Source organism: Mirounga leonina, unplaced genomic scaffold, assembly GCF_011800145.1.
Source record: "Mirounga leonina isolate KUSES-001 unplaced genomic scaffold, KU_Mleo_1.0 Mir_173, whole genome shotgun sequence".
In the NCBI taxonomy this organism is placed as follows: domain Eukaryota; kingdom Metazoa; phylum Chordata; class Mammalia; order Carnivora; family Phocidae; genus Mirounga; species Mirounga leonina.
Window position 1 is genome coordinate 46,224,603 of NW_023270447.1, and position 26,253 is coordinate 46,250,855.

The following is a 26,253-nucleotide window of genomic DNA, read 5'->3' on the forward strand; positions in this document are numbered from 1 at the left end:
TATTTTACAGGATGAATCTGCTCTGTGGACTGAATGAATGTGGAATCTCTCTCATCCTGGGGGTAGTGGTACAAAGCAGGGTTCAAGTCTTATCTGCACAATTCACTAGGGGGTAAATTTGGGACAACTCTGACCTAGTCTTAGCTCTACTGAAAACATTTCTGCGGCTCCCACTTCCCTCAGAAGAAAGCACAGAGGCTAATCGGACTTGAGGCAATTCACCCCCTTTCTCCTATCTCCCTCTGCAGCCTTAACTTTTGCCTTTTTCAAAACTTAAACTATGCTCTGGAAGTATTCCTCTCTCTTTTAGGAGCCTGTGTATACCTTTGAGGTTTTCAACATCCAGTTTCCTTTTCCTGGGCCCTTTCTTCTTCTCTTCTCCTCCCTCTCTACTCGTTAGCCTATCCAAATCCAAACCTAACTCATGTTTCAAGCCTAGACTTAAATGTCATTGCCTCCAGGCCTGGACCACCAAGTCCAGGTCAGGTGGACCTGTGGACAGTTCTGACAGTGACCCTCACTGCTCCATACGGTGCTGTCACGAGTACTTGCTGTCCCCTCACCATCTGTGAGCTCTGTAAGAGCAGGAACCAAATCTGTTTTGTTCACTGTAGGGCCTATCACCCTGCCTGGCCCAGGTTAGGCAAGCCATAAATATTTCTTAACTAATATTTAATAAACTTACTTAACTTCTGAAAGGCTTGTTGTAAAGATAAAATGGATTAAAGATTAAATGGAATGATATAAACAAAGCATCCATATGGTACCTTGTACAGAGTCTGTGCCCAATAAATACCTTGTTATTTTTATGCCTATTCTAGAACTCTCTGCCACTCCTGCTCGCTCTTCCCACTCTAGAGAGCCTCTTGATTTTTCTGTAAAATGCTTCATGACTATAAAGCACCTGTAGGTTGCTATCCATACTGACAGGTTATTTAAAGTGCCTATCAATTGAGTACAGACATTCAGTTTTCAGTGAATCATTCTGATAACTGTCTTCTTTCAATTGTCTGATATTAAAAATAACCATGTGTCTCAATTTGTACCCAAAATGTTATTTTTTTTAATCTGGTATGACAAGGTAACAGAGTGACAACTGCTTTTGAAAGAATAGTTTCTTGGGGCGCCTGGGTGGCTCAGTCATTCAGCGTCTGCCTTCGGCTCAGGTCATGATCCCAGGGTCCTGGGATCAAGCCCCGCATCAGGCTCCCTCCTCAGCCGGAAGCCTGCTTCTCCCTCTCCCACTCCCCCTGCTTGTGTTCCCTCTCTCACTGTGTCTCTCTCTCTCTCAAATAAATAAAATCTTTAAAAAAAAAAAAAAAGAAAGAATAGTTTCTTAACATTTCCCACGAAAAGGGGGCATGAGACAGCACAGGATCACACGGGGAAGCGCCACGCTCAGTCAGGAGGCAGAAGTGAGGGAAAAGCACAGGCTACAGCCCTTACTGAGGTTTCTAGGGGAAAGGCAAGGCAGGGTAGGGTAAACAGCTTAGGACTGGCTAGTCTGAAAAATTCCAGCAGGCTTTGAGCCTAGGGGCTGTCCCCAGCTGTCTAATATCTGGACTGGGTTGATTTTGGGCAGGGGAAATATTTGCTTGGAGAGAAATTAATTAACCCTGGGAAGGGCAATCTCTTCCAGACAGCAAGGCTGCCCAAGATGTCAAAACATCATAAAATCTAGAAAATTTAAAAAAAAAAAACATAATTAATATACCATACTCCATACTCCATTGCAAAAGGGAATGGTATTTTATCACTGACCTTTGTTCCATCATTTATTCTATTGTAACCTTTAATAATACTGCTCTTAGGATATAACATGCTGGTCTTTTTAATCTCTTCTATTCCATTCTTGACAAAACTTACAATTGCCTTTGCTGCCAATATACTGAGGAAGTATAATAAATACTTCCTCAATCTGCTAATTAAAACAGCCTAAGGGGGTGCCTGGCTGGCTCAATCAGTAGAACAGGTGACCCTCAGTCTCAGAGTTGGAAGATCAAGCCCCACTTTGGGCATGGAGGCTACTTAAAAAATAAGTAAGGGCGCCTGGGTGGCTCAGTTGGTTAAGCGACTGCCTTCAGCTCAGGTCATGATCCTGGAGTCCCAGGATCGAGTCCCGCATCGGGCTCCTTGCTCAGCGAGGAGTCTGCTTCTCCCTCTGACCCTCCCCACCTCATGCTCTCTCTCTCATTCTCTCTCTCTCAAATAAATAAAAAATTTAAAAAAAATAAGTAAATAAAAATAAAACAGCTTAAGGATACCCTTATCTCTAATAAGAACTTTACTTTTGCCTATGAATACCTTACGTTCTACCTCTTTTTCCTTTGTCTGCCACAGACACCTTTCTTGCAAAGGTGAAACAGCATTGTTTTATTGTTAATGTATTTGTCAGACATGTTAATCGCATAATGCTGAGATTGATGTTGAGCAAGCTTTCTTCTTTGGGGACTGAATGATTCAATGACTATATGGGCTGAAGTCATTTGGAACTGGGAATGTGTTTTAAGAGATTGGTTCCTCACTCATATTCTCCCTTCTTTCTTTTTTTTTTTTTTTAAAGGTTTTATTTATTTATTTGACAGAGAGAGACACAGCGAGAGGGGGAACACAAGCAGGGGGAGTGGGAGAGGGAGAAGCAGGCTCCCCGCAGAGCAGGGAGCCCGATGCGGGACTCGATCCCAGGACCCTGGGACCATGACCTGAGCCGAAGGCAGTCGCTTAACCAACTGAGCCACCCAGGCGCCCTCTCCCTTCTTTCCTCTTTCTCTTTTCCTCTCCCCTTCTGATCCTTACTAACATATGTCTTTGTTTCTTTAAGATTCCCAGCCAGGCAAATGCCCACTGCAGCTCGGTACCAACTGGAGACCAGTCCCTGTCCTATATCCATGGCCTCCCCAGAAGAAACATTAGAGACCGGTCCTTGGAACAGATGGCAAGGGACAGCTCTGACCAACCTGAGGTACCTATACTAAGACTGGACTTGTTTTCTATTGTGGATGAAGGGTATTATTTGATGCCTGTAAATTTTAATGTGGAGCAGATAATGAGACAGTCTGAGGATGGACTGGGGGACATCAGAAGCCATATGTCCAATCAGCCTCCAAGAACTTCCTGGTGAGCTCACAGGCAAACCTCAAATGCCTCACCTGAACTTCTCATCTTTCTCCTACCTTCTTCCTCCCAGATCCAATGGGTCTCTAAGACTTGGCATTCTAAATTCCCTTATATTTAAAAAAATATTTTACGGAAGACCTGTGATATAACCTAAGGAGGCTTCTAACAGAGTATGCACTTTAAAATGATTTGCTTCTTTTCTTCTCCTGAAGGCAAAGGTCCCGAGGCATTGCAAACTAATGAATACACCCAGATCGAATTCCTGCTTCCAGTATTACCAACTTGTCTTATTCTAGGCCAGGCCTGAAAGTGGATGCTCTGATACCAGGCAGGCCCACTAGGTTTCTGCTTCCTTGCATTGGCCTTCAGCCTTTTTATTTTAGAGCCCTGTTAATTTATTGTTGCTATTGCTCTTGTGTCAGGATTTTGGCCAGAGGCCAAGTGGAACAACAAGAGAAGATGCTTTTCTTCTTGCCCTGGTCAGAAGAGAACTCAGATCACGCCCTTTGAGTTCTGGCTTACTAGAAAAATTTCAGAAAGAGCTGAAGACCCTGGATCCTATCTCTTCAGGATTTCTTCTCCAATCTCAACTGAGCCGCCTTTTCTTGAGGCATGAAGTCCCTCTACAGTTACCAACAGTCAAGATCCTTTGCCAGAGATTTTCTAGGAGGGACTCTCCAGAAATGGTACAGCCATGCTGCTATTTTAAGTGTGGGTTCCTTTTGTTTATTTTATTTGTACCCACCAGAGTAATAGAATTAAAAGGTTAGTTTCTTTCTTAAAAATAACCTTTACTATTGAAACTTAAGACACAAAGCTTATTTTTATTCATATGTGGAAATTTCTAGTCAGAATAGACGAGAATAGAAAATAGTTTAAGGTCTCTTAGGGCTACTTGATTTCTTTTTCAAAGACTTTCCTGTCCTGGCTTTCACTGGCTGCTCCTAGCACTATTGGGGTGGTTACAGATTTAGGATAATGGGCTCACTTGAATCTCATTGACAAGTTGATCAGTCTGTAAGTTCTGAGATAAGAATGGTGAATTTGACTAGGATGTATCAGGACAGTTCCTAGAGAATTAGAGGTGGGGGGTATCTTTGAAATATAATATGACCACCATTTTACTAATTAGGAAACTGAGACCCATAGTGGGGTAAGGAAATCATGCAGTGCACCCAGAGAATTAATGGCAGACCCAGGGCAGAGATAAAGGCTCCCCACTGACAACTCCAGGGTTCTTGCTCTGAGCACTGCACTTTCCAAGCTTACATTTGTGGGTGGATACAAAGCACAGTCCAAATGCAAGCAAATTCTAGAGGAATATATTCTACAATAGGAAAAAGTAATAGCAGTGGGTAAATCATGAGTGAGCATGTGCTGATAGAAAACCAGGCCAGGGCACCTGGGTGGCTCAGATGGTTAAGTGTCTGCCTTTGGCTCAGGTCTGATCCTGGGGTCCTGGGATCAAGTCCCACATCGGGCTCTCTGCTCAGCAGGGAGCCTGCTTCTCCCTCTGTTTCTGCCTCTCTCTCGCTCTGTCTCTCATGAATAAATAAAATCTTTTTTTAAAGATTTTATTTATTTATTTGACAGAGAGAGACACAGCCAGAGAGGGAACACAAGCAGGAGGAGTGGGAGAGGGAGAAGCAGGCTCTCCACTGAACAGGGAGCCCAATGCGGAGCTTGATCCCAGGACCCTGGCACCACGACCCAAGCTGAAGGCAGCCACTTAACTGACTGAGCCACCCAGGTGCCCCAAATAAATAAAATCTTAAAAAAAGAAAAGAAAAGCAGGCCAAAACCAACCTCATAGGGGTAATATGAGAATTTAGCAATATAATAGATGCAAATTACCTGGTCATGAGCTTAGTATTTAGTAGGTACTCAAATAAATGTTAGTTTTTTCTCATGCCCATCTCTAATCCACTATAATTAGTTGTATATTGATGGTAGGTATTTAGTGATACAATGTCAGTACAACCACTGTGAATCTTCAGTTTCATCAAATTCTCTGGCCTGAGACCAAGTTTATATCAGAAACTTATATAGCTTCACTCCCCAAATGTTACCTCCTCCAGCACCCTGGAGTTGCCTGCCCACCAGAGTCCCTAGGATGTCATCCAGACCAGCAATGGAAATGGACAACATTCCCTCAGTCCTTTCCTGGGAGGGGGCGGGGGGGAGTGTGTGTGGGGGAGGGGAGTCCTCGAGATTCTTCATTTAGCTTAATAAAGCTTTGTCCTCAAATAATTTGAATATATCTGCTGGATATATCTAAATATAAGCCTATATTTTATATAATAAGTATATAAGAGATGTGAGAGAGAGAGAGAGAAGCTAGAGGCTAGTTTAGGCTGTAGTAACAAATAGCCCCAAAGTGGCAGTGGCCCAAAACAACAGAAGTTTCTTTCTCACTTACATTTCCATAATAAGTCACTCACTGTCATTTATCTTAGCTCCAAAATCCAGGCTGATGAAGCAGTGACTCTGGTGTATTTTTGGATGTGCTGGCAGAGGGGGAAAAAAGAAAGCTCTGGAGCATCTCGTGTGAGCAGTTTAATCCTCAACCAGAAGGAACACATGTCACTTCTGCTCACAACTCATTGTCCAGAAATGTTCCCATAGCCCTACCCAACCACAGGGCAATCAGGAAGGGAGAATAATAGGAATATTTGGTAAAGAGCACTAATAATTATTATACTCTATTTTTAAAACCAGTTAAAAAACTTTCAATGAAAGGTTTTTTTAAATATTTTCTTTAAAGATTTTATTTATTTATTTGAGAGAGAGAGAATGAGAGACAGAGAGCACAAGAGGGAAGAGGATCAGAGGGAGAAGCAGACCCCCCGCCGAGCAGGGAGCCCGATGCAGGACTCGATCCCGGGACTCCAGGATCATGACCTGAGCTGAAAGCAGTCATTTAACCAACTGAGCCACCCAGGCGCCCGGTTTTTTTTAAATATTTTATTTATTTATTTGAGACAGAGAGTACAAGTGGGAGGCACAGAGGGAGAAGGAGAGAGAATCTGAAGCAGACTCTGTGCTGAGCTCAGAGCCCAATGCAGAGCTCGATCTCACGACCGTGAGATCAGGACCTGAGCTGAAACCAAGAGTTGGATGCTTAACTGACTGAGCCACCCAGGCACCCCTTAATAAAAGTTTTTTTATTAAAACATTTCCAAAAACTCTGTCTCAACAGGCATTTCACTTATGGGCTTTTCTTTCTCTTACATGTACACTAAATAAGGATGTTCTGTTTTCCTATTGGATTTTCAGGTGAATTATGGAAAGCTCCTCTGGTTTTTAAGAGCTGCAGCTTTAGATGATCCACAGCAAAGCAAAGAAGCTGTGGGCAGCAACCCCAGGAAATCTCAGGGTTGTCATCATCATGGCCAAAGGTACTTTCTTTCTTTCCTTGGGCATAGTGTTCCTAGACTTCTAGAACTGGATGTGATTTTGGAGGCCATTCACCCGAAAAGCTCACCCAGTATAGAATCACTGTGCCCTTCACCTCATGCTTATCATTTCCTCTCTCTCTCTCTCTCTCGTAGACAGGCCAGCACAGAAAGTTATTTGCACCAATTGCATAGGTTTCTTGAGATCAAGCATGTGTCTTTTTTATGAGGTTGCCACGTGACAATGAAAACCCTCATTATAGAATAAGAAATGATCGTATACTGATGCAGAGCTCCAGTCTATGAAGTGTGATTCCAGAAATATGTTTGGTCAATGAACTTCTGGCTTACAGGCACTAGCAAAGAAGGGTTTCAGGTACCAGCATCAATAATGTAATCTCAAGGGAAATAAATGACACATAGTAAAAATAGGATGTGAGGAATATCTTTAGAGAGGAGGCACAGTAGAGCATGGTAGTCCCTGTGTTCTCCAAGAAAGTTGACAAAGTGCAGTGGTTAGGAGCATAGCCTCTATTACCAGAAGCCTAGGCTCAGTTCCTGTTTCTGCCATTTAATGGCTGTGTAACCTTGAGCTAGTCACTTACCTTCTCTGTGCTTCCATTGTGAAATGGGAGCCATAAGAGATTTCCCTTCACTTCATAGATTTGGAGAGTAACTTAATCAATGCAAAGTTCTTAAAAACAGTATCTGATACATAGGAAATGCTATATAAGAATTTTTTTTAGTATTATTTTTAAACTATCCTACCAGAAGACACTCTTTTCAGTTACAAATAATGGGACACAGTGGTTAAGAGCCACGGTATTGGAATTCATCACTTCACTCTAGGAAAACAGTTTCCTACAAAAATGGCCCTGGGCCAAGTGTTGGACTTGCTTCCTTTCTACAGTGTGCCCTTTTCATGCCTTTTTATATTCATTGAATACCAGCTGCTTGCCAGGGACACCTTGCCGGGGATAGTGAATTCAGAGTTTGGTAAGGCCCAGTCTTTCCCTCAAGGCTCAAAGGGCAAAGAAAGACACTGCCAGGTGGGTACACCAGTCAAATATCTGGGAGCAACTGTCCTATGGAGGGCCGTAAAGCCCCAGAAATATTTAATAATCAGCAACCACACTTCATAAAACACAGACAATGAGATCTGGGCCCTGTGAGGTGCCATTGGCAGATATGGGTCTTAATGAGTCCTGGACAGGAAGGCGTTCCTGAGCCCTAGACTACGTTATATCTCGCAGTCTCTCTGTGGTATGGCCCCACAGTCCTTTCCCTGCCTGATGGCCACTGTATTTGTAATTACTAACTTGACATTTGAGGTTAGTAATAGTGTCTGCCCTGGCCAGCTTGGTGTCCAGCATCATTCCCGGCACATGGGAGATGCTCAATGAATATTTTTTTAATGTAATTGGTACCTCCAATTATCCACTTGCAGAGACATCTGGATACCTCCTCTATAAAAATGGTGCACAAAGAGATCACTTTGAACTCATCGGAGAAGGTGCTGCTTGATACAAACCAGACAGTGTGTTTGTGGAAGTGTGGAACTGATGGCCTAAATGAACCCAGGCTCTTTGTTAATTAACGTGCTGCTCAGGAAAAGGCCCTCCCATGTTCTGTCAGGTAGAGCCTTTAATGGGGCAGCTCTGTGATGTTTAAAAAGCCTCCAGCATCACCTGTAGCAATAGCTCTCCTTACCTAAGTTGGACCAGATGAAACCACCTCCCACAGCAGGTTTCCTAAGAAACCCCACCAGCTGAAGCAAATGGGTTCCATACAACACCTGCCCATTTCATACTTGCATTTCGGATACAGGGGCCAAAGCCTCATGAATTCCTACCCCCAGGAACTGGCATTGCAAGAAAAGGAAAGAGGAAGGAAAACTTGTGATTCAGATCTGGGACAGACACATCTGATTGGCAAGGTCTGGGTCATGGGCTCTCTCAGCAAAGAGAGTCTCATAAAGCACATAGCTGGCATTTTCCTCCGCTAGACTGAGAGGCAGACTCCTGAGCTGGAGAACATTCTGAACTGGGAAGGAGGGTGCAGAAACTATATGACCCAAACAAAGACAAACAGCCACTCCTTCTGTCCTGTACCAAGCTTTCAGAAAATATGAGCTGTTAGGCCAAAACTCAAGTAAGAGTCACAGAGCAAAAAGAAGATACAGGGGCACCTGGGTGGCTCAGTTGGTTATGCGACCACCTTTTGATTTCAGCTCAGGTCATGATCTCAGGGTCGTGAGATCAAGCCCCCCATCAGGCTTTGCGCTCAGCAGGGAGTCTGTTTGAGATTCCCTCCCTCCCCCTCTGCCTCCCCTTCTACTTCTCACCCCACTCATGTGTGCTCCCTCTCTCTCTCCCTAATACAAATAAATAAAATTCTTTAAGAAAAAAAGAAGATACAATATGACCTCTAGTAAAAGTTAAATACATATAAAAATAATTAATTCCAAGTACTGTACAAGATCCCCAGGAAATAGTAAAAAACAAAACAGACTTGAGCCACGTCTGATGGAGCAGTCTAGTAGGGAAGTCAGACATGAAACAATAGCTAAAGAAATAAAGATGTGATTGCAACCTAAGGGAGACTTATTTAGGAAAAGAAAAAGGAATTTTGAAAGAGCTGATCAAGCATGGGGTGCTGGAGCATCACTGAGGGCCAATTAGGAGCACCACTTCCCAGATCGTCTTTCAGTGACATCCTTTTTGTAGTTTGAAGTCGGCCATGGTGGGAGTACTCAAACCGTGAAAATTAGTAATGCCACAAATCAGGGCATTATCTTGGAGAGCGGGTTGTTAAGTTTACTGACACACCACTGAAAGGAAGCTGATTTACAGGAGTGGAGGTTGGGAGATGTCAGAGACTGTCCCTGTAGGGAAGTGGCATTTTACATTGAGACAGTGGAAATTAGAAAAAGCTTCACTGCCAAGAAGATAGTTCAGCTGGATCTGGAATGACACATCATTTGAATGCTAAATGAGTAAACATCTCAAACTAGTTTCATAAAATAAATGACTATAACACTTTATCACCCTTGGGTTTTCACCTATTATTTAAAGTAACAATAGTCAGTGAGATAAACCATCGTAATAATTACAAACATTTGCAAGATCATTATTCCCAAAACTTTTCTCGGTTTTCTAGATAAAAATTGCAGAGTCAAGGATAACAAAGGAAGTTCACTTGATTCAAGATTTCCTTCTACAGAGGTTCCATGGTTATAGGGAATCTGGCAGGATCCACTTTGCTTTGCCTGTGGCAAGGGACAGTTTGGAAGTTTGATTTGCCATCAATAATTATCTGGGCTTAAGAGAAGTAAGATCAAGCAGCTAAAGTAAACTACTGTGGTCACTTGTAATTGTTCCTCTCAACCTGGAAAAAAGAGTGAGAGTGGATTACAAATTTTGGTTTCTGTTCTAGCCGAATTGGTTGGTGCCTCCTGGAAAAGGCTCTAGTGGTCAGTAGAATGGAACAGATTGGAGATAATCTAGGAAATCTCTATGTGCAGACCCCATGACCAGGTTCCTGAGACTTAGGAGACCTTACTGGGTGGGTTCTCTGGGTTCACGGTGTATGTCAGGGCTGAGAGATGTAGTATGAAAACACGCAGCGGCTTTGGGTGGATCATGTTTTCACAGGCTTTCCCCTGCACCTCCATGCAGTATGGCTCCTCGAGATGCCAGCCCTCGGTCAGAAGTGGGCAAGAACCTGTTGGAGATCCTGATGGCACTAAGGACAACCCATGGAAAACTCGACCTAGAGGGCCTCAGTCTGAGTTTCCGGAAAGAAGACCACTCTTTCTCCGGTTCCCTACCCCCACCCAAGGTAACGAAAATTAGAGTTCCAATGTGTTTGTCTCCAAAGCCTACCTCAAGGTCTAACAGAAAGCTCAGTTATGATCTGTGTTCTGCCTGTGGATAACATTATACAATTGTTTGTTTTCTGTGCCTGAGAGGAGAAAAACAAAAGGAAAAAAGAATTGTAGAATATGCAGAATTGGTCCAGGAATTACTTATGCTGGGATATGTTCTATGTTAATAATAGAGAATAGGATAACACCCAAATAATATTTCATAATGGAAAACAAATATTTTTTCCAAGGCCAAATGTTCATTTCTCATACCCTCTACCAGCTCAGTGACATTAGCATGTGTTATCCCATTCCTTAGAACACCCAATTTTTAGGAACTAATGTGATTTATTGCTGATAGAGATTAGCATGCTGTTTTAGAGCATTAACAGTGCAGACGTGTTTTATGGAAGAGGATCCGGAACCATATAAACTCAAGTGTTGTCTTTAGCCAAACAAACCCTAGTCATGAGGCTACCTTGTATACAGGTGAAATAATAATTACGACTATTACTACAATTTCATCAACAACAACTTGTCACCACCAGACTTTATTGAGTTCTTACTAAGTGCCAAGCACTGCACTAAATGCTTTATTTACATTCTCTCATTTAACATTTACAGATAACTACAAAATCCAGACAGATGTTATAATACCCATTTAATGAAAAAGACTGAGTCTCAGAGAGGCCAATTGAATCACCCAAGGGCCACAGCTAGCAAGCAGCAGAGTCAAGGTTCAAAGTACAGTAGAATACTGGATATTGAGAGCCAGAATTGGAACTCTATTCAGCAAAAGATATCTGGAATTATCCATTGAGTCCAGGATATAAGACTTAGAATTCCAGAGGAGTAGAAGGGATTTATAATTGCAGGGGGAAAAAAAGAAAGTGCTATAGAAAAGATTGGAAAATGCCTCTCATCTAGGTAAACAGGGGTTAGAATTGAGAGAATTAAGAGGAGCATATGACATTCTATTAAGAAAGCAAGGACAGAGGATGCTGGAAGTAGATTCTTATTCCAGGACAGAAGCAGCTTTCTCTGTGCTTTCATTTGCACAGTCAGCTAACCATGCAAGGGCAAAGGTAATGATAGTATGTACATGTGTGTGTATGTATGTGAATATTACACATGCAAGTATGTTTCACTGGAAAGAGGGAGAGAGCACACTGCAGGAGATTCCACACAACATAAATGGCTTTTATTGTGTACATAATATCAGTGGAAATAGAATAAGAAGCAGCAATTCTTTGTTAGATTGGAAATTACATGACACCATCAATGAAGCTTGAATGTTCTCAGGTGATACTAGTAGAATAAAACATAAATAACATGAATCAAAATAAATTTGCTTAAACTCTTTGAGTCTTCAGATTTTTCAGCTGGAAAAAAAAAAAACTGGGTTTCAAATATCTATCTCCTGCATCTATTGTGAGGATTAAACAAAATAAGTATGTGAAGGCACTTAACCACGCTAATATATGAGGCACTCAGTAAACACTAGTTTCTTTTTCTTCTAATAAAAAAAAAATCAGTATTTGGTTAAATTATTACTCAAAACAGCCCAAGGAAGGAGGATATTTCCAGGGTCAAGTGATGGCCACATTGAGCACTGGCTATCAGAGCTGGCCCTGAAAGCTTAAATTTGTGGTTCATATCCAAGGAAATGGGGCACATTTTCCTTGAAGCTGGTCTGTCTCTCTTGAGCCATCTGGCATCTCTTAAGACATCTGGAACTCACTCAAAGTATATTGCAGTCTGGGAGGCATGTAAAATAGAATTCTGTTTCCCCAGAACGTGAGACAAATTGAGGCCCAAGGGACATTGGATACAAAAAGCAGCAGCAGCTGCGCCCCCACATTCATGTTGCTAGACACAGGACTTCATGGTAGATAGGGAAAGGCTATGAGTTGGAAGGGCTTCTCTTTTTGAACAGCAATTCTTAATCTCCTTGGAGTGTAGGGGAAAGAATCACAGACCTCCTTAAGTTTCTCATGAAATCTATGCACCCTGTTGTGCCCCTGTGTGTGCGTTTTTTTGGGGGGGGTGCCATCCTCACAGCCATTTCAGAGGGCTCACAGATCATCTGTAGCTTCTCAGATAAATAAATGCAGTCTTGAAGGATAATCTGTGGGTCTTGCCACTTAAATGAATGAAATTTTGCCATTCTCAAAGAATAGTCTAAAAACATGTCAAATATCTACCATCCCCATTCTGTGGACTCAGTCCTCCTGTTCCTCTAGCCCATCTTTGATGCAATGATGGATTCTGGCAGGATTGCTGAGGCAACGTAGATCCACATCCAGTGTTCTGAGCACTATGATAAGCCACTAAGGACAAGAGACTATTATGATTTCAGTTCCTGAGTTCTCCAGGAGCTCAGGGGAAAGATGACATTTTAAACATGTCACAGTTCTGTATGACAAATGCAGTGATGGCAGTAACTTGGAACACAGAGAAAGAACAACAAGCTAGCCTGGCTCAAAACCCCTCCAAAAAGATGATGCAAATACTAAATCTTAGAGGACAGGTGAATTTGGCAAAGAATTAGGAGGAGGGGCAGAGGAAGGGATGGGAAAGGTATTCTAGGTAAAAAGAACAATGTGAAACAGGACTGAAATGAGAGAGAGCATGGCTAATTCAGGGAACTGGAAGTCATTCATATAGACAGAATATAGTGGGTGTGTGGTGGCTGGGGATGGTGGGAGATGCTGCCCAAGTTGATGTTAGAATGGAAAATAGGAGCCAGTTTATGAAGGGTCTTTCTAAGGAGCTAAACTTTACCCTGAAGGCCCAAAGGGATCATCAAAAGATATTAAACAGTGGGCGCCTGGGTGGCTCAGTTGGTTGGGCGACTGCCTTCGGCTCAGGTCATGATCCTAGAGTCCCTGGATCGAGTCCTGCATCAGGCTCCCTGCTCGGCAGGGAGTCTGCTTCTCCCTCTGGCCCTCCCCCCTCTCATGTGCTCTCTCTCTCAAATAAATAAATAAAACCTTTAAAAAAAAAAAAGATATTAAACAGTGAATGATATGATCAAATTCGAAATTTGAAAAAAGCAGTCTAATGGAATATGAAGAATTAGAGGTAAAGAGACCCTTTAGAAGGCTATTCCAATAATCAAGCAAGAAATTAGGAGGCTTTAAACCAGGCCAGTTAACAGGAGAGATAGAGATATTAAGGAGGTAGGAAAGTAGGTCTTGGTGACTAACTAGATATGGGCCCTGAATTAGGGAGAATCAAAAATGACTCCCAAGGTTCTGGCCTTGGCAACTTGGTGAGTGGTGGTACCATTCTCTGTGATAGAAAAGAGACAAGGAGGGGCGCCTGGGTGGCTCAGTCGTTAAGCGTCTGCCTTCAGCTCAGGTCATGATCCCAGGGTCCTGGGATCGAGCCCCGCATCGGGCTCCCTGCCCAGCGAGAAGCCTGATTCTCCCTCTCCCACTCCCCCTGCTTGTGTTCCCTCTCTCGCTGTGTCTCTCTCTGTCAAATAAATAAATAAAATATTTAAAAAAAAAAAGAAAGTGGAGTCAGCAACTGATAGATTATACATATAGGGTGAGTGAAAAGGAGTAGTGCCGGGCGCCTGGGTGGCTCAGTCGTTAAGCGTCTGCCTTTGGCTCGGGTCATGATCCCAGGGTCCTGGGATCGAGTCCCACATCGGGCTCCCCGCTCGGCGGGAAGCCTGCTTCTCCCTCTCCCACTCCCCCTGCTTGTGTTCCCTCTCTCGCTATGTCTCTCTCTGTCAAATAAATAAATAAAATCTTTAAAAAAAAAAAAAAAGAAAAGAGACAAGGAGTAGCTTTGGAGGGGTGGAGGGTGGGATGAGGAGCTCAGTTTTCAATACATTGTTCTGGGTTGAGAGATTAAAGCTAAATAATGATTTAAAGGTCTTTGATATACAGTTGAAGCCATGGGAGTAGTTAGGGTTACCCAAGGACACAATGGAAAGTGAAAAGGGAAAGTAGAGGAGGACACTGTAGATGAAGAGAAGCCAACAAAGGAGACTAAAAATAATCACAAGAGGCATGGGAGTGGTCAAGAAAGCCAAAAAAGAGATTTATAGAAGGATGGCATGATCAGTCATGTTACATGCTGTGAAGAGACCAATAATTGGGACTGAAAAGTACTCATGCAATTTCAAACCATGGAAGTTACCAGTGACTTGGCAAATACAGTTTAAGTACAGTGATGGGGTAAAATGCAAATGGAGCCTTAAGTGGGAAGAGAGGAAGTTGAGAGAGCATCTGTGCGCCACTCTTTCAAGGAGCATTTAGGGGAAATGAATATTTATTTCACATGTCATTTTCTAAATAACATAGACATTTTATTTACATTTGATTAAAAAACATTTCCTTACTAAACAGAAGAAACTACACATAATGAAATGTTTTCTTTTTGAACAAGGGTCATCATTATGAATATTCAAGCTTTAAACAATTTTAGTAATAATCCTGAATAACACTAAGTTGCCAGAATTTTCTGGTAGATGTTTTTTTGCTCCTTTATAACTGTCAGCTCTTAGCAGCCATCAATCAATCTGCTTCTAGGAACCCTGATGTACTATTTCTAATCTGCTATTCATTTTAGCCTAGAGCAAAACTCAGTGTTGCCAGAAGTAAATGAACTGTTTTTAGAACAACCCCTTACACTGATGTTTAAAAATATATTAATATGCTGTAATCATGGAGATAATTCAATTCTTATTTAAGGAGTAAAATGGCATAATGTGACTAATTTCTACCTCTCTAAATTTATTTTTGTCAATCTCTGCCCATACACACTCTACTCTTTACTGTCTTCAACTCTTTCATTCACTTCCTTGTTCATCTACGTATTTATTTGTTCAATAATTATTGATACTTTATTTTTCAACACGGTGCTAAACAAATGGTGATTGAAAAATGAATGAAACACAGCTGAAGCCCTCAGTAATCCCGTGTCTTGTAGAGAAGCTCTAGTGACCAGATCATTACTGCCCAGCTGGGAAAAGGGTATAAAACTATAGTAGAGTGGATAATGTCAAAATATATGCAGTTTCTAAAAAGCACCATACTCTTTCTCATCCATTAATCACACATGATTTTCTTCTGCCTGGAATTTTCCCTGACCCCTTACTCTTCTGGTAAACTCCTACTCAGTTTTTTATGTTCCAAATTGATGATCTTTTTTCCTCTGTTAAGCATCCCTGACAGGACTCCCCTATACCTAGGAAGTAACATGTACAAGTTTTGAACCGAGATTTGTTGTTTGTTTCCTTACATAAAGATAAACAAAGATTAGTTTTTTGTCACTGTTTTAAAATCTAGGTTTTATACATTATTCAGCTATGTTCAGACCAACAGATCAGGAGATCATTGCCACTGAAGAGATAGCTTGTTAAACACAGTTTCCAAGGCAAGGGAGCATGGCACACCCACACAGACTCTTCCAGAAGCAGCAGGGCTAGTCAGGAGGCAGAGGGGATAAGGGGAAAATGTGGGCAGGAGCCCTTATGGTGGAATGGACAAGGCAGGGTAAGCAGGTTTAGGATTGGTTAGTTTGGATAATTTCAGTGAGCTCTGGGGCATAGGGGCTATCCCTAGGTGCCTAGTGTTTGACCCTGGGGCAATAAGGGAAGGGAAATAGTGGCCCCAGGGTGAGAGCCCTCCCCGGCCATAAAAAGGAGGTTGGTTTGCATATGAAAGAAAAACACACTTCAAAGCCAGTCCTTTACCATCTCTAGGAATTGGCTAGCCCTGGGAGGGGCAATCACTCCAGGGTCAGCACAGCTCTGGATGTCAAATCATCAGAGTAAAAAAACATGCATAATACAATCACTATACTGAACTTCCTCTCAAAGTAATAATAGTAGCTACTGTTCAGTCCAAACACAAATTAGACATCTTTTTCTTTACCTTTTCCTTCCTTCCTTCCTCCCTCCCTTTTCTTCCTCCCTCCCTTCCTTTCTTCTTTCCTTCCTTCCACACCTTCTTCCTTCTTTCTCCTTTTCTTGTTTTCTCTCTCCCCTTCTCTCCTTTCCTATCATCTCCTCTCATCCCTCTTTCCTCTCTCTCCTTTCTTCATCTCTTCATTTCAACAAATATTAATCAAATGTGTACTAAAAGCGAGGCATTATTCTAACTGCTTATTTTCTCATGTAACCCTCACAGAACCCTAGGAATTAGAAAATACTAGTCTTATTTAGTAGATGAAACATTGGGCACAGAAAGGTCACACAGATCAGACAACAGATCTAGTGTCCAAAATAAGTCCTGTTTCATTCCAAAGTCTATGTTTAAACATTATGCTAGGGGTACCTGGGTGGCTCAGTTGGTTAAGTGTCCAACTCTTGATTTTGGCTCAGGTCATGATCTCAGGGTTATGAGATCAAGCCCCACATGAGGCTCCACATGGAGCCTGCTTAAGATTCCCTCTCTCCCTCCCCCTCTCCCCCACTTCCTCTGCCCCTCCAACCCCCACGTGTCCATGCTCTCCCTCTGGCTCTAAATATATATATATATATATATATACATGTATATATATACATGTATATATATATGCTAAACACACAAAACATGCTATCATACCCCTAAAAGTCTGACATGTTTGAATCTAAGTGTCACCCACCCACCAACCTGAGAACTGATTTGTCAGCTAGACTCAGAAAATATTAAATATCTGGGAAACTACAATGACACTTTATTCATTGATCCAACAAAAATTTATTGGACATCTGGTTTCTAGACACAGTTCCATCATTTATGAACTGTGTAACATCAAGGAAGTGACTTAATCTAAGTCTTGGTTTTGTCCTATATGAAATGCAGATAGCAATATTGGCCATGCTAATACATCAAGCTTGTTTTATAAATCAAAGGAAATACACAAAAATATTTTGCAATTTACCTGTATAATAAGTATATATAACTTCTAGGCCTTGACCACCCATTCTATTGCTGGCAAAAATTTAAGATCAACATTTCAAAGTTCATTGGCTTCGAGCAATGAAATATACCTCTGCATCAATCAAATAAAAATTTATTTTTATTTTAATTTTTTACATTTTAGTTCCAGTATAGTTAACATACAGTGTTATGTTAGCTAAAATTCAAATCTTAACTTCATTATAATGAAACTCCAAATCCTTTCTTACTTTGCAGGTCAGGGCTATATGTGGAAAGCATGGATTATATCTAACTTTGAGTCTCCTGGAAACATTGCTAAACCATCAAGATTTGGGTTACCATGGTGAAATAAAGTAAGTTGATTTTTTATTCATATAGTCCTCTATTAGGATACCAAACACTGAGATCTGTCTTTAGAAGTTTTATGTGTGAAACAATCAATTTATTTTTTTAATTTTTTTTATTATGTTATGTTAATCACCATACATTACATCATTAGTTTTTGATGTAGTGTTCCATGATTCATTGTTTGCGTATAACACCCAGTGCTCCATTCAGTACGTGCCCTCTTTAATACCCATCACTAGGCTGACCCATCTCCCCACCCCCCTCCCCTCTAGAACCCTCAGTTTGTTTCTCAGGGTCCATAGTCTCTCATGGTTTGTCTCCCCCTCCGATTTCTCCCCCTTCATTTTTCCCTTCCCGCTATCTTCTTCTTCTTTTTTTTTTTAACATAAATGTATTATTTGTTTCAGAGGTACAGGTCTGTGATTCAATAGTCTTACACAATTCACAGCACTCACCATAGCACATACCCTCCCCAATGTCTATCACCCAGCCACCCCATCCCTCCCAGCCCCCAATTTCTTTTTTTTAAAGATGTATTTATTTGAGAGAGAGCACACACATGAGTGGGGGAGGGGCAGAGGGAGAGGAAGAGAGAGAATCTCAAGCAGACTTCCCACTGAGCATGGAGCCTGATGCAGGGCTTGATCTCATGACCCTGAGATCATGATCTGAGCTGAAATCAAGAGTCGGACGCTCAACCGACTAAGCCACCCAGGCACCGCTGAAGTAATCAATTTCATTACTAAAGATACTTAAGGAATGTTTGCTTATATTAACGACAGAGTCTTCTTGGTCATTGAAAGACAAAGCAGGAAGCTTCAAATTCCAACCATTATAGACTATCAAGAGTCAAACAACTAAACAACAGGACAGAATATATGAAACAATGGTTTTCAGACATTTGACACCAGGCAGCACAGAACAGTGATTCCTAAAGAAAGAAAAATAAATGAGGTAAGCTAAGCTTACTGAACAAGAAGAGGAAATCCAGAGCCCTGAATTCTTCTTCAGTTAAAGAGATGGCATTTGGAAGTCAAGGCAAAGGAGGCTAGAAGGCACAGTACAGAGTAGTGGAGAAGAGAGATCCCCAGAGAGTCCCCTCTGGAGATTCTAAAGAGTTGCTCTTGAGTACTGGCTAATGTATCCATTTGAGGAAATTACCCAAGGTGGGGGAGGGGGAGAACAAAAGAAAGAGACAGAAAAATTTTTAGGTCTTGCACAAGGGTTGGGAATAGTTCAGATCAACTTAAAATAGACTGTTATAAATGTAAGCTGTTATATGTAAGCCTCATGGTAACCACAAATACACAAAAGATAGTGAGAAAGAAATCTACACATATCACTAAAGAAAGTCATTAAACCACAAAGGGAAGATAACGAAAGATAAAGAAAGAAACAGAGGAATTACAAAACAACCAGAAGACAATGAACAAAATGGCAATAAGTACATACCTATCCATAATTATTTTAAATGTAAATGGACTAAATTCTCCAATTAAAAGATAAAGAGTGAATGAATGGATAAGAGAGAAACAAGATGTATCTATATACTGCCCGTAAGGGACTCAATTCAGATGTAAGGATAACGTGCAGACTGAGAGTGAAGGGATGGAAAAAGATATTCTATGCAAATGGAAACCAAAAGAAAGCTGGGGGAGCTATAATTACATCAGACAAAATAGACTTTAAAACAAAGATAAGATGGAGATGAGAGAATTCATAACCATCGGAGCAGTACCACAAATATTAAAAGTCCTCAGGCCGAGGAAAACGATCATTTTGGATCTACACAAAAAATGAAAATACTAGAAATAGTGAATGTATGGATGAATAAAAGATACATTTCTTATTTAAAAAACTCAAAGAAAATTTACTGTTTAAAGCAAAAATAAGAATAATGCACTGTGAGGTTCATAACATAAGTGCAACATTTGGCAGTAGCATACACAGCTGCAAGGGGGAAATGAAAATGTACTTGATAAGGTTCTTCTTATTGGCCATGCTAATACATCAATTAAGTATTATAATTTTGTTTGAAGGAAGAATATAATGAGTTAAAACGCTAATTTAAAAGATAAAAAGGAAGCATAGCATATTTAAATAATAAAAGATTAAAAAGAGGAAAAGGAAACAAGAAACAAGACAAATAGGAAATAAATATCAAGGTGTTAGATTTAAACCCAACCATATAAAGAATTACATTAAGTATTAATGATCCAAATGCACCAATTAAAAGGCAGTGACTTTCAGATTTCATTAAAAAAGCAAGACTCAACTGTCTAAATGCTGTCTACAATGAACCCATTTAAAATATAAGGACATAAGACATACCAAAAGTAAAAGGATGGAAATGATATACCATGCTAACTCTAATGAAATGAAAGCTGGCTTGGTTACATTAAGGTCAGACAAAGTGGATTGCAAAGCAAGGGATGCCAAAAAGTCAATTCACCAAGAGAATATAACAAACCTAAATGTTCATGTCCTTAATAATATAGCTTTAATTTACATGAAGCAAAAACATAAAACTTAAAGGAGAAATAGATAAATTCACAATTGCAGTTGGAGAATATAATATCTCTTTGTCAGTAATTGATAGAATAAGGAGATAGAAAAGCAGTAATAATATAAAAAATTGAAAAAATGATCAAATAACTTGATATAAGTAGCAATTACAGAACACTCCATACAATAGCAGAATACAAATTCTTTTTAATCATATATGAACTATTTAAAAGATAAACCATATTCTGAGCCATAAAACAAGTCTCAGTAAGTTTAAAATGATGAAATCATATAAAATATGTTTTCTGACCACAACAGAATTAAATTAGAAATTAAAAGCAAACAAACAAAAATACTGGAAATCTCCAAACATTATGAAACTGAACAACACACTTCTAAATAACCTATGGTAAGACAGAAAAGGGAAATTAGAAAATATTTTGAACTGAATTAAAATGAAAACACAACATACCTGTAATTCTTAGCTGTTCTCTTTTTCTCACCTTTCCTATTCAATCCATCAAAAATTCATTAGTGAATCAACTCTATCTTCAGAATAGAAGACCAGAATCTGGTCACTTCTCACCACCTCTATTGTTACTTAACTACGCTTCATTCAAGCTACCATTGTCTTTCTCCTGGATTAGTATAATAGCCTCCTAACTGAACTAGACTTCTCCCTTGCCCCTAGTTTATCCTCAGTACCATAGCTACAGTGATCTATTAAAACCTAGAACAGTTTATGTCATTGTTTTGCTCATGAAACTGTAAGAGAATCTTATTTCACTCAGAGAAGGAAAAAAAAGAAAAAAACATCCAAGTCCTTATAAAGAGTTCTACCTAATCTGCTCCCCCACTACTTCTCTGGCTCCATCTACAACTTCCTTTGCTCATTCTGTTCCAATTACACTGTAATCCTTGTCTTTCTCACACATACCACACACATATCCACCTTAGCAACTAACCTCTGAATGTTTCCTCTACTTAAAACATTTTTTCCCATGTTAACTCTCTCATCTTCTTTATTTTATTTTTTACTCAAATGTCACCTTGTCCATGAGGCTTACACTAACCACCCTAGTTAAATCTGTAGTCTCTCAGCCCCTCTTCCTCTTAACCGGCTTTCCTTCTGCTTTCTTCTACACACTTACCAACTTCTAATGTATTTTGTGATTTGCTGATGTATGATGTTTATTGTTGTTATTTGTCAATCTCTGATAGACTATAAGCTATACTGCCAGGGGGCAGGCCCCGAGTCTTTGTTTTACTCATTGATGTATCCTGTGTCTAGAGCACTGCCTGGCACATATTAGAATTCAATAAATATTTATGAAATTGAACTGAACTAAGGAAGGGGTAGAGTCTCAAAATACTCTCAGGGATGCATGCAGATTTGCAAATTCTGACTAGTCCCTCTCATGGTCAAATTGAGGAAGGCCATTCCTAAAGACCTCATCAAAATCAGGTTCCTTGTGTTTTACTCTCTCTTAGCACTCAGCTATTTTCTTTCCTAAAACTTATCATCGTTTGTAATTATACATTTATTTGTGTGATTTGTTACTTTAATGTCTAGATAGTCATCTCCATGCTGGCAGGGAATATGACTGTTTCCCTCACATTATATCCCCAATATCTTATAGGCCAGTACTTGGCACATGATAGTCACACAGTAAACATTTGATTAATCCAGTTATTAATTTAGTTAACAAATATTTATCGAGCTCCTACTGTATACCAAGCACTACTCTAATCACTGGGGATACAGATATGAATGGAACAGTCTCCTCTCCCATGAAGCTTGTATTCTAATGGGGAAGAGAAACAATAAATAAGCTGGAATATGTGACATATATCACATGATGATAAGAGTAATACAGAAAAGCAAAGAATGGTAAAGGTTACAGGCAAACATCGATTGATAAATAAATGATCGAAGGAGGTTAAGCCTAGCCAATGAATTTCTACCAGATCAGCTTCAGGACACAGGAGTTTCCCTTGTAAAACCCTGGGGGTGTTTGGGTAAGGGGGAGGGAGGTGGTTAAACAGCAAAAGCAGAAAAGTGGGCTAAGAGCCAAGTAGAAAACCAATAATCTAAAATTGGGAGTCCCAAAAAGCCACCGATAAAAATGGAGAAAATGCAAGTATCAGAGCTCACATTATACCTGGTATATAGTATACTTGATTAAAAGATGGGGTCTGGAACCAAGATTCCAGGAAACAGATGTGAGAATAAGAGTGATTGGGAAGCAAATGAGGTTAGGTTATGTATATCAAAATTCTCAATTTCCCACTGTTTTATGTGCATATCAGAGAAGCACAGTGGTTTCTTTATTCACCTGTCTTTGACCTTTGAATGTTCAAGGACATCAAACCATGAGAACCAGTGAAGAATTGCATTTATAAGTGATAAACCTGTTTCATCCTTAAACAGTCATTGGCTAAAGCTTCTTCTGTTGAATTAAAACCATTCCGTTAAGGGCTTTGTATACAAACCTATATCCTTAAGAGATTAAAGATGCAATTTAGACACACATTTTAGGAGCTGAATGCACGAATCATTATTTTAGTACATATTGTCCATTAATCTGCTGTTCAATTGGGAACCCATTTGGAATGTGGCTGCTTGCTAATTAGCAGGATTCTAGTGCTGAGCTGCTTCCTGATTAAATGTCCTTTAGAATCAATAAAACATCAGGAGGGATTATGGTGATGTAGGATTAGCCCCATCTAACCAAATAAAATGAGTTGTGTTCCCTTCTTAAACTGTCACGTTGCAAGAGCTGATGAGTGGAGCAATTTCATGAACGCTGTTACAAAGTTGTTGTTTTTTGCATTTTGTTTTTTTTTTTAACACTGAGATTTTGTTTTTTGTCATTTGCCTACCAATTAGCAGAGACATTAGTGAATGTCTGCTAGGGTAAGGCGATTTTGAGAAAGACTTGATTACGATTTCAAATCTCTACTCTGAATCACCCTTATGTAAAATGAGTTCAGGTTGTGTTGGATGGAAATTATTACCCTCATTCTTGGCCAGGAACACGTAAGTCAGAATTAGCATTTAATGTTTCTGTGTGACTTTGCAATAAATGGTAATTAACGAGGGCAGAGAGAGAACAGGAGGCAAACTAATACCCTAAAATTGTATTGGCAAAATTAAATGCTTCAAACCCAGTTTAAAACACAGGCACACAAGCCAAATTGTGTTGGGGGAGGGGATAAATAATGAAGCTGCTCTGGAAGCTGCGTAAATAGAATGCAGCAACTGACACAGCCACAAGTAGGACTTATCATACACATCTGGCCCATTATGAAGAGTGCAATTAGGTTGAAAAGGACTAGTTTGATAATCCCAGGAACACCCAGAGGATTTTAGGAGCTAAAGTAAACATGAGGTGTCCGATTCCACAATTACTTGTAAATGGGAATAAGGAAAATTGGTAGATTGTGAGCAATTAGAGACATGTTATGATCTGCCCATCGGCTGGGTCTTGGGAACTGGACCTGGCTTGTAAGAGATCATTAATTTCGTCTTCTCTTGCAGAAGTCCATATCCATATGGGGTGAGACTAATAATAATAGCATTTTTATTATTATTATTATTATTATTATTATTATTATTGAGTCAACATTTACATATTGCTTACTATATTACAGGCAATACTCTTAAGTGTTTTATAAACATTAAGTCTTTTAGTCCTTGTAAGTGCCTCTGGAGGTAGGTACTACTCTTTTGCAAAAGAGGAAACTAAGGCACAGAGAGGGTAAAACCAATAGGTAACTGATAAATGAATTCATCAATCAGGCTGAGTCAAAAGCAGGCTCTCTATCTTCAGAGTCTTCACTCTCAGTAAACCATGAAGACTCTTGTACAAGTCCTAGGAAATTCAGAAGCTTCTAGGATAGTGACTAAGCACAGGGGCTTTAGGCAAACCCACCGAGTTCCATGGCTGGCTCCACCCTTGGGCTTGGTGCTGAGCAGTCTGGATTTGAGGAGCTCAGTAGCTCCTGTCCTCTCCCCTAAGACCCGGGAGAGGTGTGAGATACAGATACAAAAGCAAGGAGGCTCTTAAGTTCCAGGGAAAGGCTTGATCCAAAGAAGCCCAGGGCCCAGCCCAGGAGGTAACTTCTTATCACTGGTTGAGCACCTCCCCTAGCCCTTTAGCCCCTGTCCTTGGGGAAAGGCAGCAAGAGCTCTGGAATCATACAGGCCTAGATAGAAAGCTCTGAAACGCCCTAGCTTTGGGAAGTTGGGCAAGTAACTAATTGCCCTTAACCTTAATTTCCTCATCTGCAAATGGAAAAAAGAATTCTTTTGTATGGATTTGAGAGTTTATTGCCTATGAATCAGGGAACGGTTGTGCTTCTCACAGTTAACTGGAAGGCAAGAATACAATGCAGGGTCCACGATCGAGAAGGTGAACACAAAGGAAGATGGTGGGGTGGAATGAGCATCCCAGTAGCTGAGTTAAATAACATAACCAAAATAACCTCCCGACTTGAGGCTGTAAGGGATCCATGCAGGTGGCACCTAATATGCCCCAGGCATGGGACTAAATGCTTTACATGGCTTATCTCATTTTATTCTCCCAATAGCCCCACGATTTATGTTTTTATACCCACTTCACAAATGAGTAAACTGAGATTCAGAGACCTTAAATAAATTGTCCCAAAAGTTGGGCTTCTTTGAATCTTTGTTTCTGTTATGGGCTGAATTACATCTCCCCAAACTCCTATGTTGAAGCCCTAACCTCCAGTACCTTACACTATGACCCTGTTTGGAGATAAAGCCTTTAAAGAGGCAATTGAGTTAAATAAAATGAGGCCGTTAGGGTGGGCCCTAATCCAATCTGACTGGTATCCTTACAAGAAGAGGAAATTTGGAAACAGAAACACCAAGGATGGGCTAACACAGAGAAAAGACCATGTGAGGACGCAGTGAGAAAGTGGCCATCTACAAGCCAATGACAGAAGCCTCAGAAGAAGCCAAACCTGCTGACACCTTGATTTTGGACTTCTAGCTTTCCAAACCATAGAAAATAAATTTCTGTTCTTTAACCCCCAGTCTATGGTATTTTGTTATGACAGCCTACCTGCCTCCTCCTTCTAGCATATTCTGTACCCTCTCAGGTGAAGGAGATTATAGGATCCTTAAGGGAATGGCTATAATGATTAAATGCTTCAGATCATGGGACTTAACCTTTGATTCTATAAGTCTGAATAGAGCTGGCACCTCAGTGCTATTCTAGTCTACATTTAAGCTGAGCTTGGGGGGACTTGTAGGGACTAACCAGATAAGAGAAGGAGAAGAGTGTCTCAGAGGGAAAAAGAGCAGTATGTGCCAAGACAAAGAAGCAAGCGTCGCAAGTTTGGAGAACTATGAACTATTGGTTATGGCTGAAGCATACATTTCACAAGCTGGAGAAAGGCAATGGGCTTGGGAAGTAAGCACCAGCACACTTTTGGTTTAAGCCTGTATGTTCATATAGAAACATGTCACCTATAATTAACTTCATCAAGATTACCAGGGTGTTTCTATGAAATAGCCCATCTTTTGTATGTTTGGTATGTTTAGGCTTTTGTTTCATTTTTTTTAATATATAAGACTTACTGTATAAAATGACTTATTGTATAAAATGTCATCCACTTACTGTATAAAACGTTATCCACTTATCAATCCGTGATTAAAATTCCAATGAGTAAAGACGCAAAAACCGCACCAGTAGCAAAAACTAATAAGCACTCTAGTGTCAAAATCTAGAAGGAATATCCACTAACTATAAGTAAATGGAATCTGGGAAAATCAGTGAGTTGGCACCCATGCTTTGCCCTGTCTACCTGTGAGAAGTACAGCTGACAGAAGATCTCTCATCCTTTCATCAGACTTCCCCTTGATTTGGAGGCCCCCAGTCTTAACCCACTAGAAAATGACACAGGCAATGGTTTCTGTAGCTGCCTGAATACTGTTAGCCTGTGCCCATCCCCACCCAAGGCTGCACACACATAGGCTTACCCACACGCTGCTTTTCTGTACCTATGCAGAAAGCTCAACTTCCAAGAATGATGGAGCAGAAAGTTGGGGTGGGCAGGGGCAAACCTGGGTGTGATGTCTGCATTTGATGAGGCATAATTCCTGGTAATA

At 40.5% G+C, this 26,253-nt stretch overlaps 1 protein-coding gene across 1 annotated transcript in view; it reads left to right on the forward strand.

Moving 5' to 3' along the window:
* The window catches only part of CUNH1orf87 (chromosome unknown C1orf87 homolog), an 80,857-nt gene that overhangs the window by 32,127 nt on the left and 22,477 nt on the right, over positions 1 to 26,253 (forward strand). Inside the window, exons 3-7 of the mRNA XM_035018425.1 lie at positions 2,822 to 2,962; positions 3,540 to 3,803; positions 6,394 to 6,515; positions 10,190 to 10,352; positions 17,517 to 17,614. Coding sequence (XP_034874316.1) covers positions 2,822 to 2,962; positions 3,540 to 3,803; positions 6,394 to 6,515; positions 10,190 to 10,352; positions 17,517 to 17,614 — 788 coding nt within the window. The remainder of the gene's footprint in view (positions 1 to 2,821; positions 2,963 to 3,539; positions 3,804 to 6,393; positions 6,516 to 10,189; positions 10,353 to 17,516; positions 17,615 to 26,253) is intronic.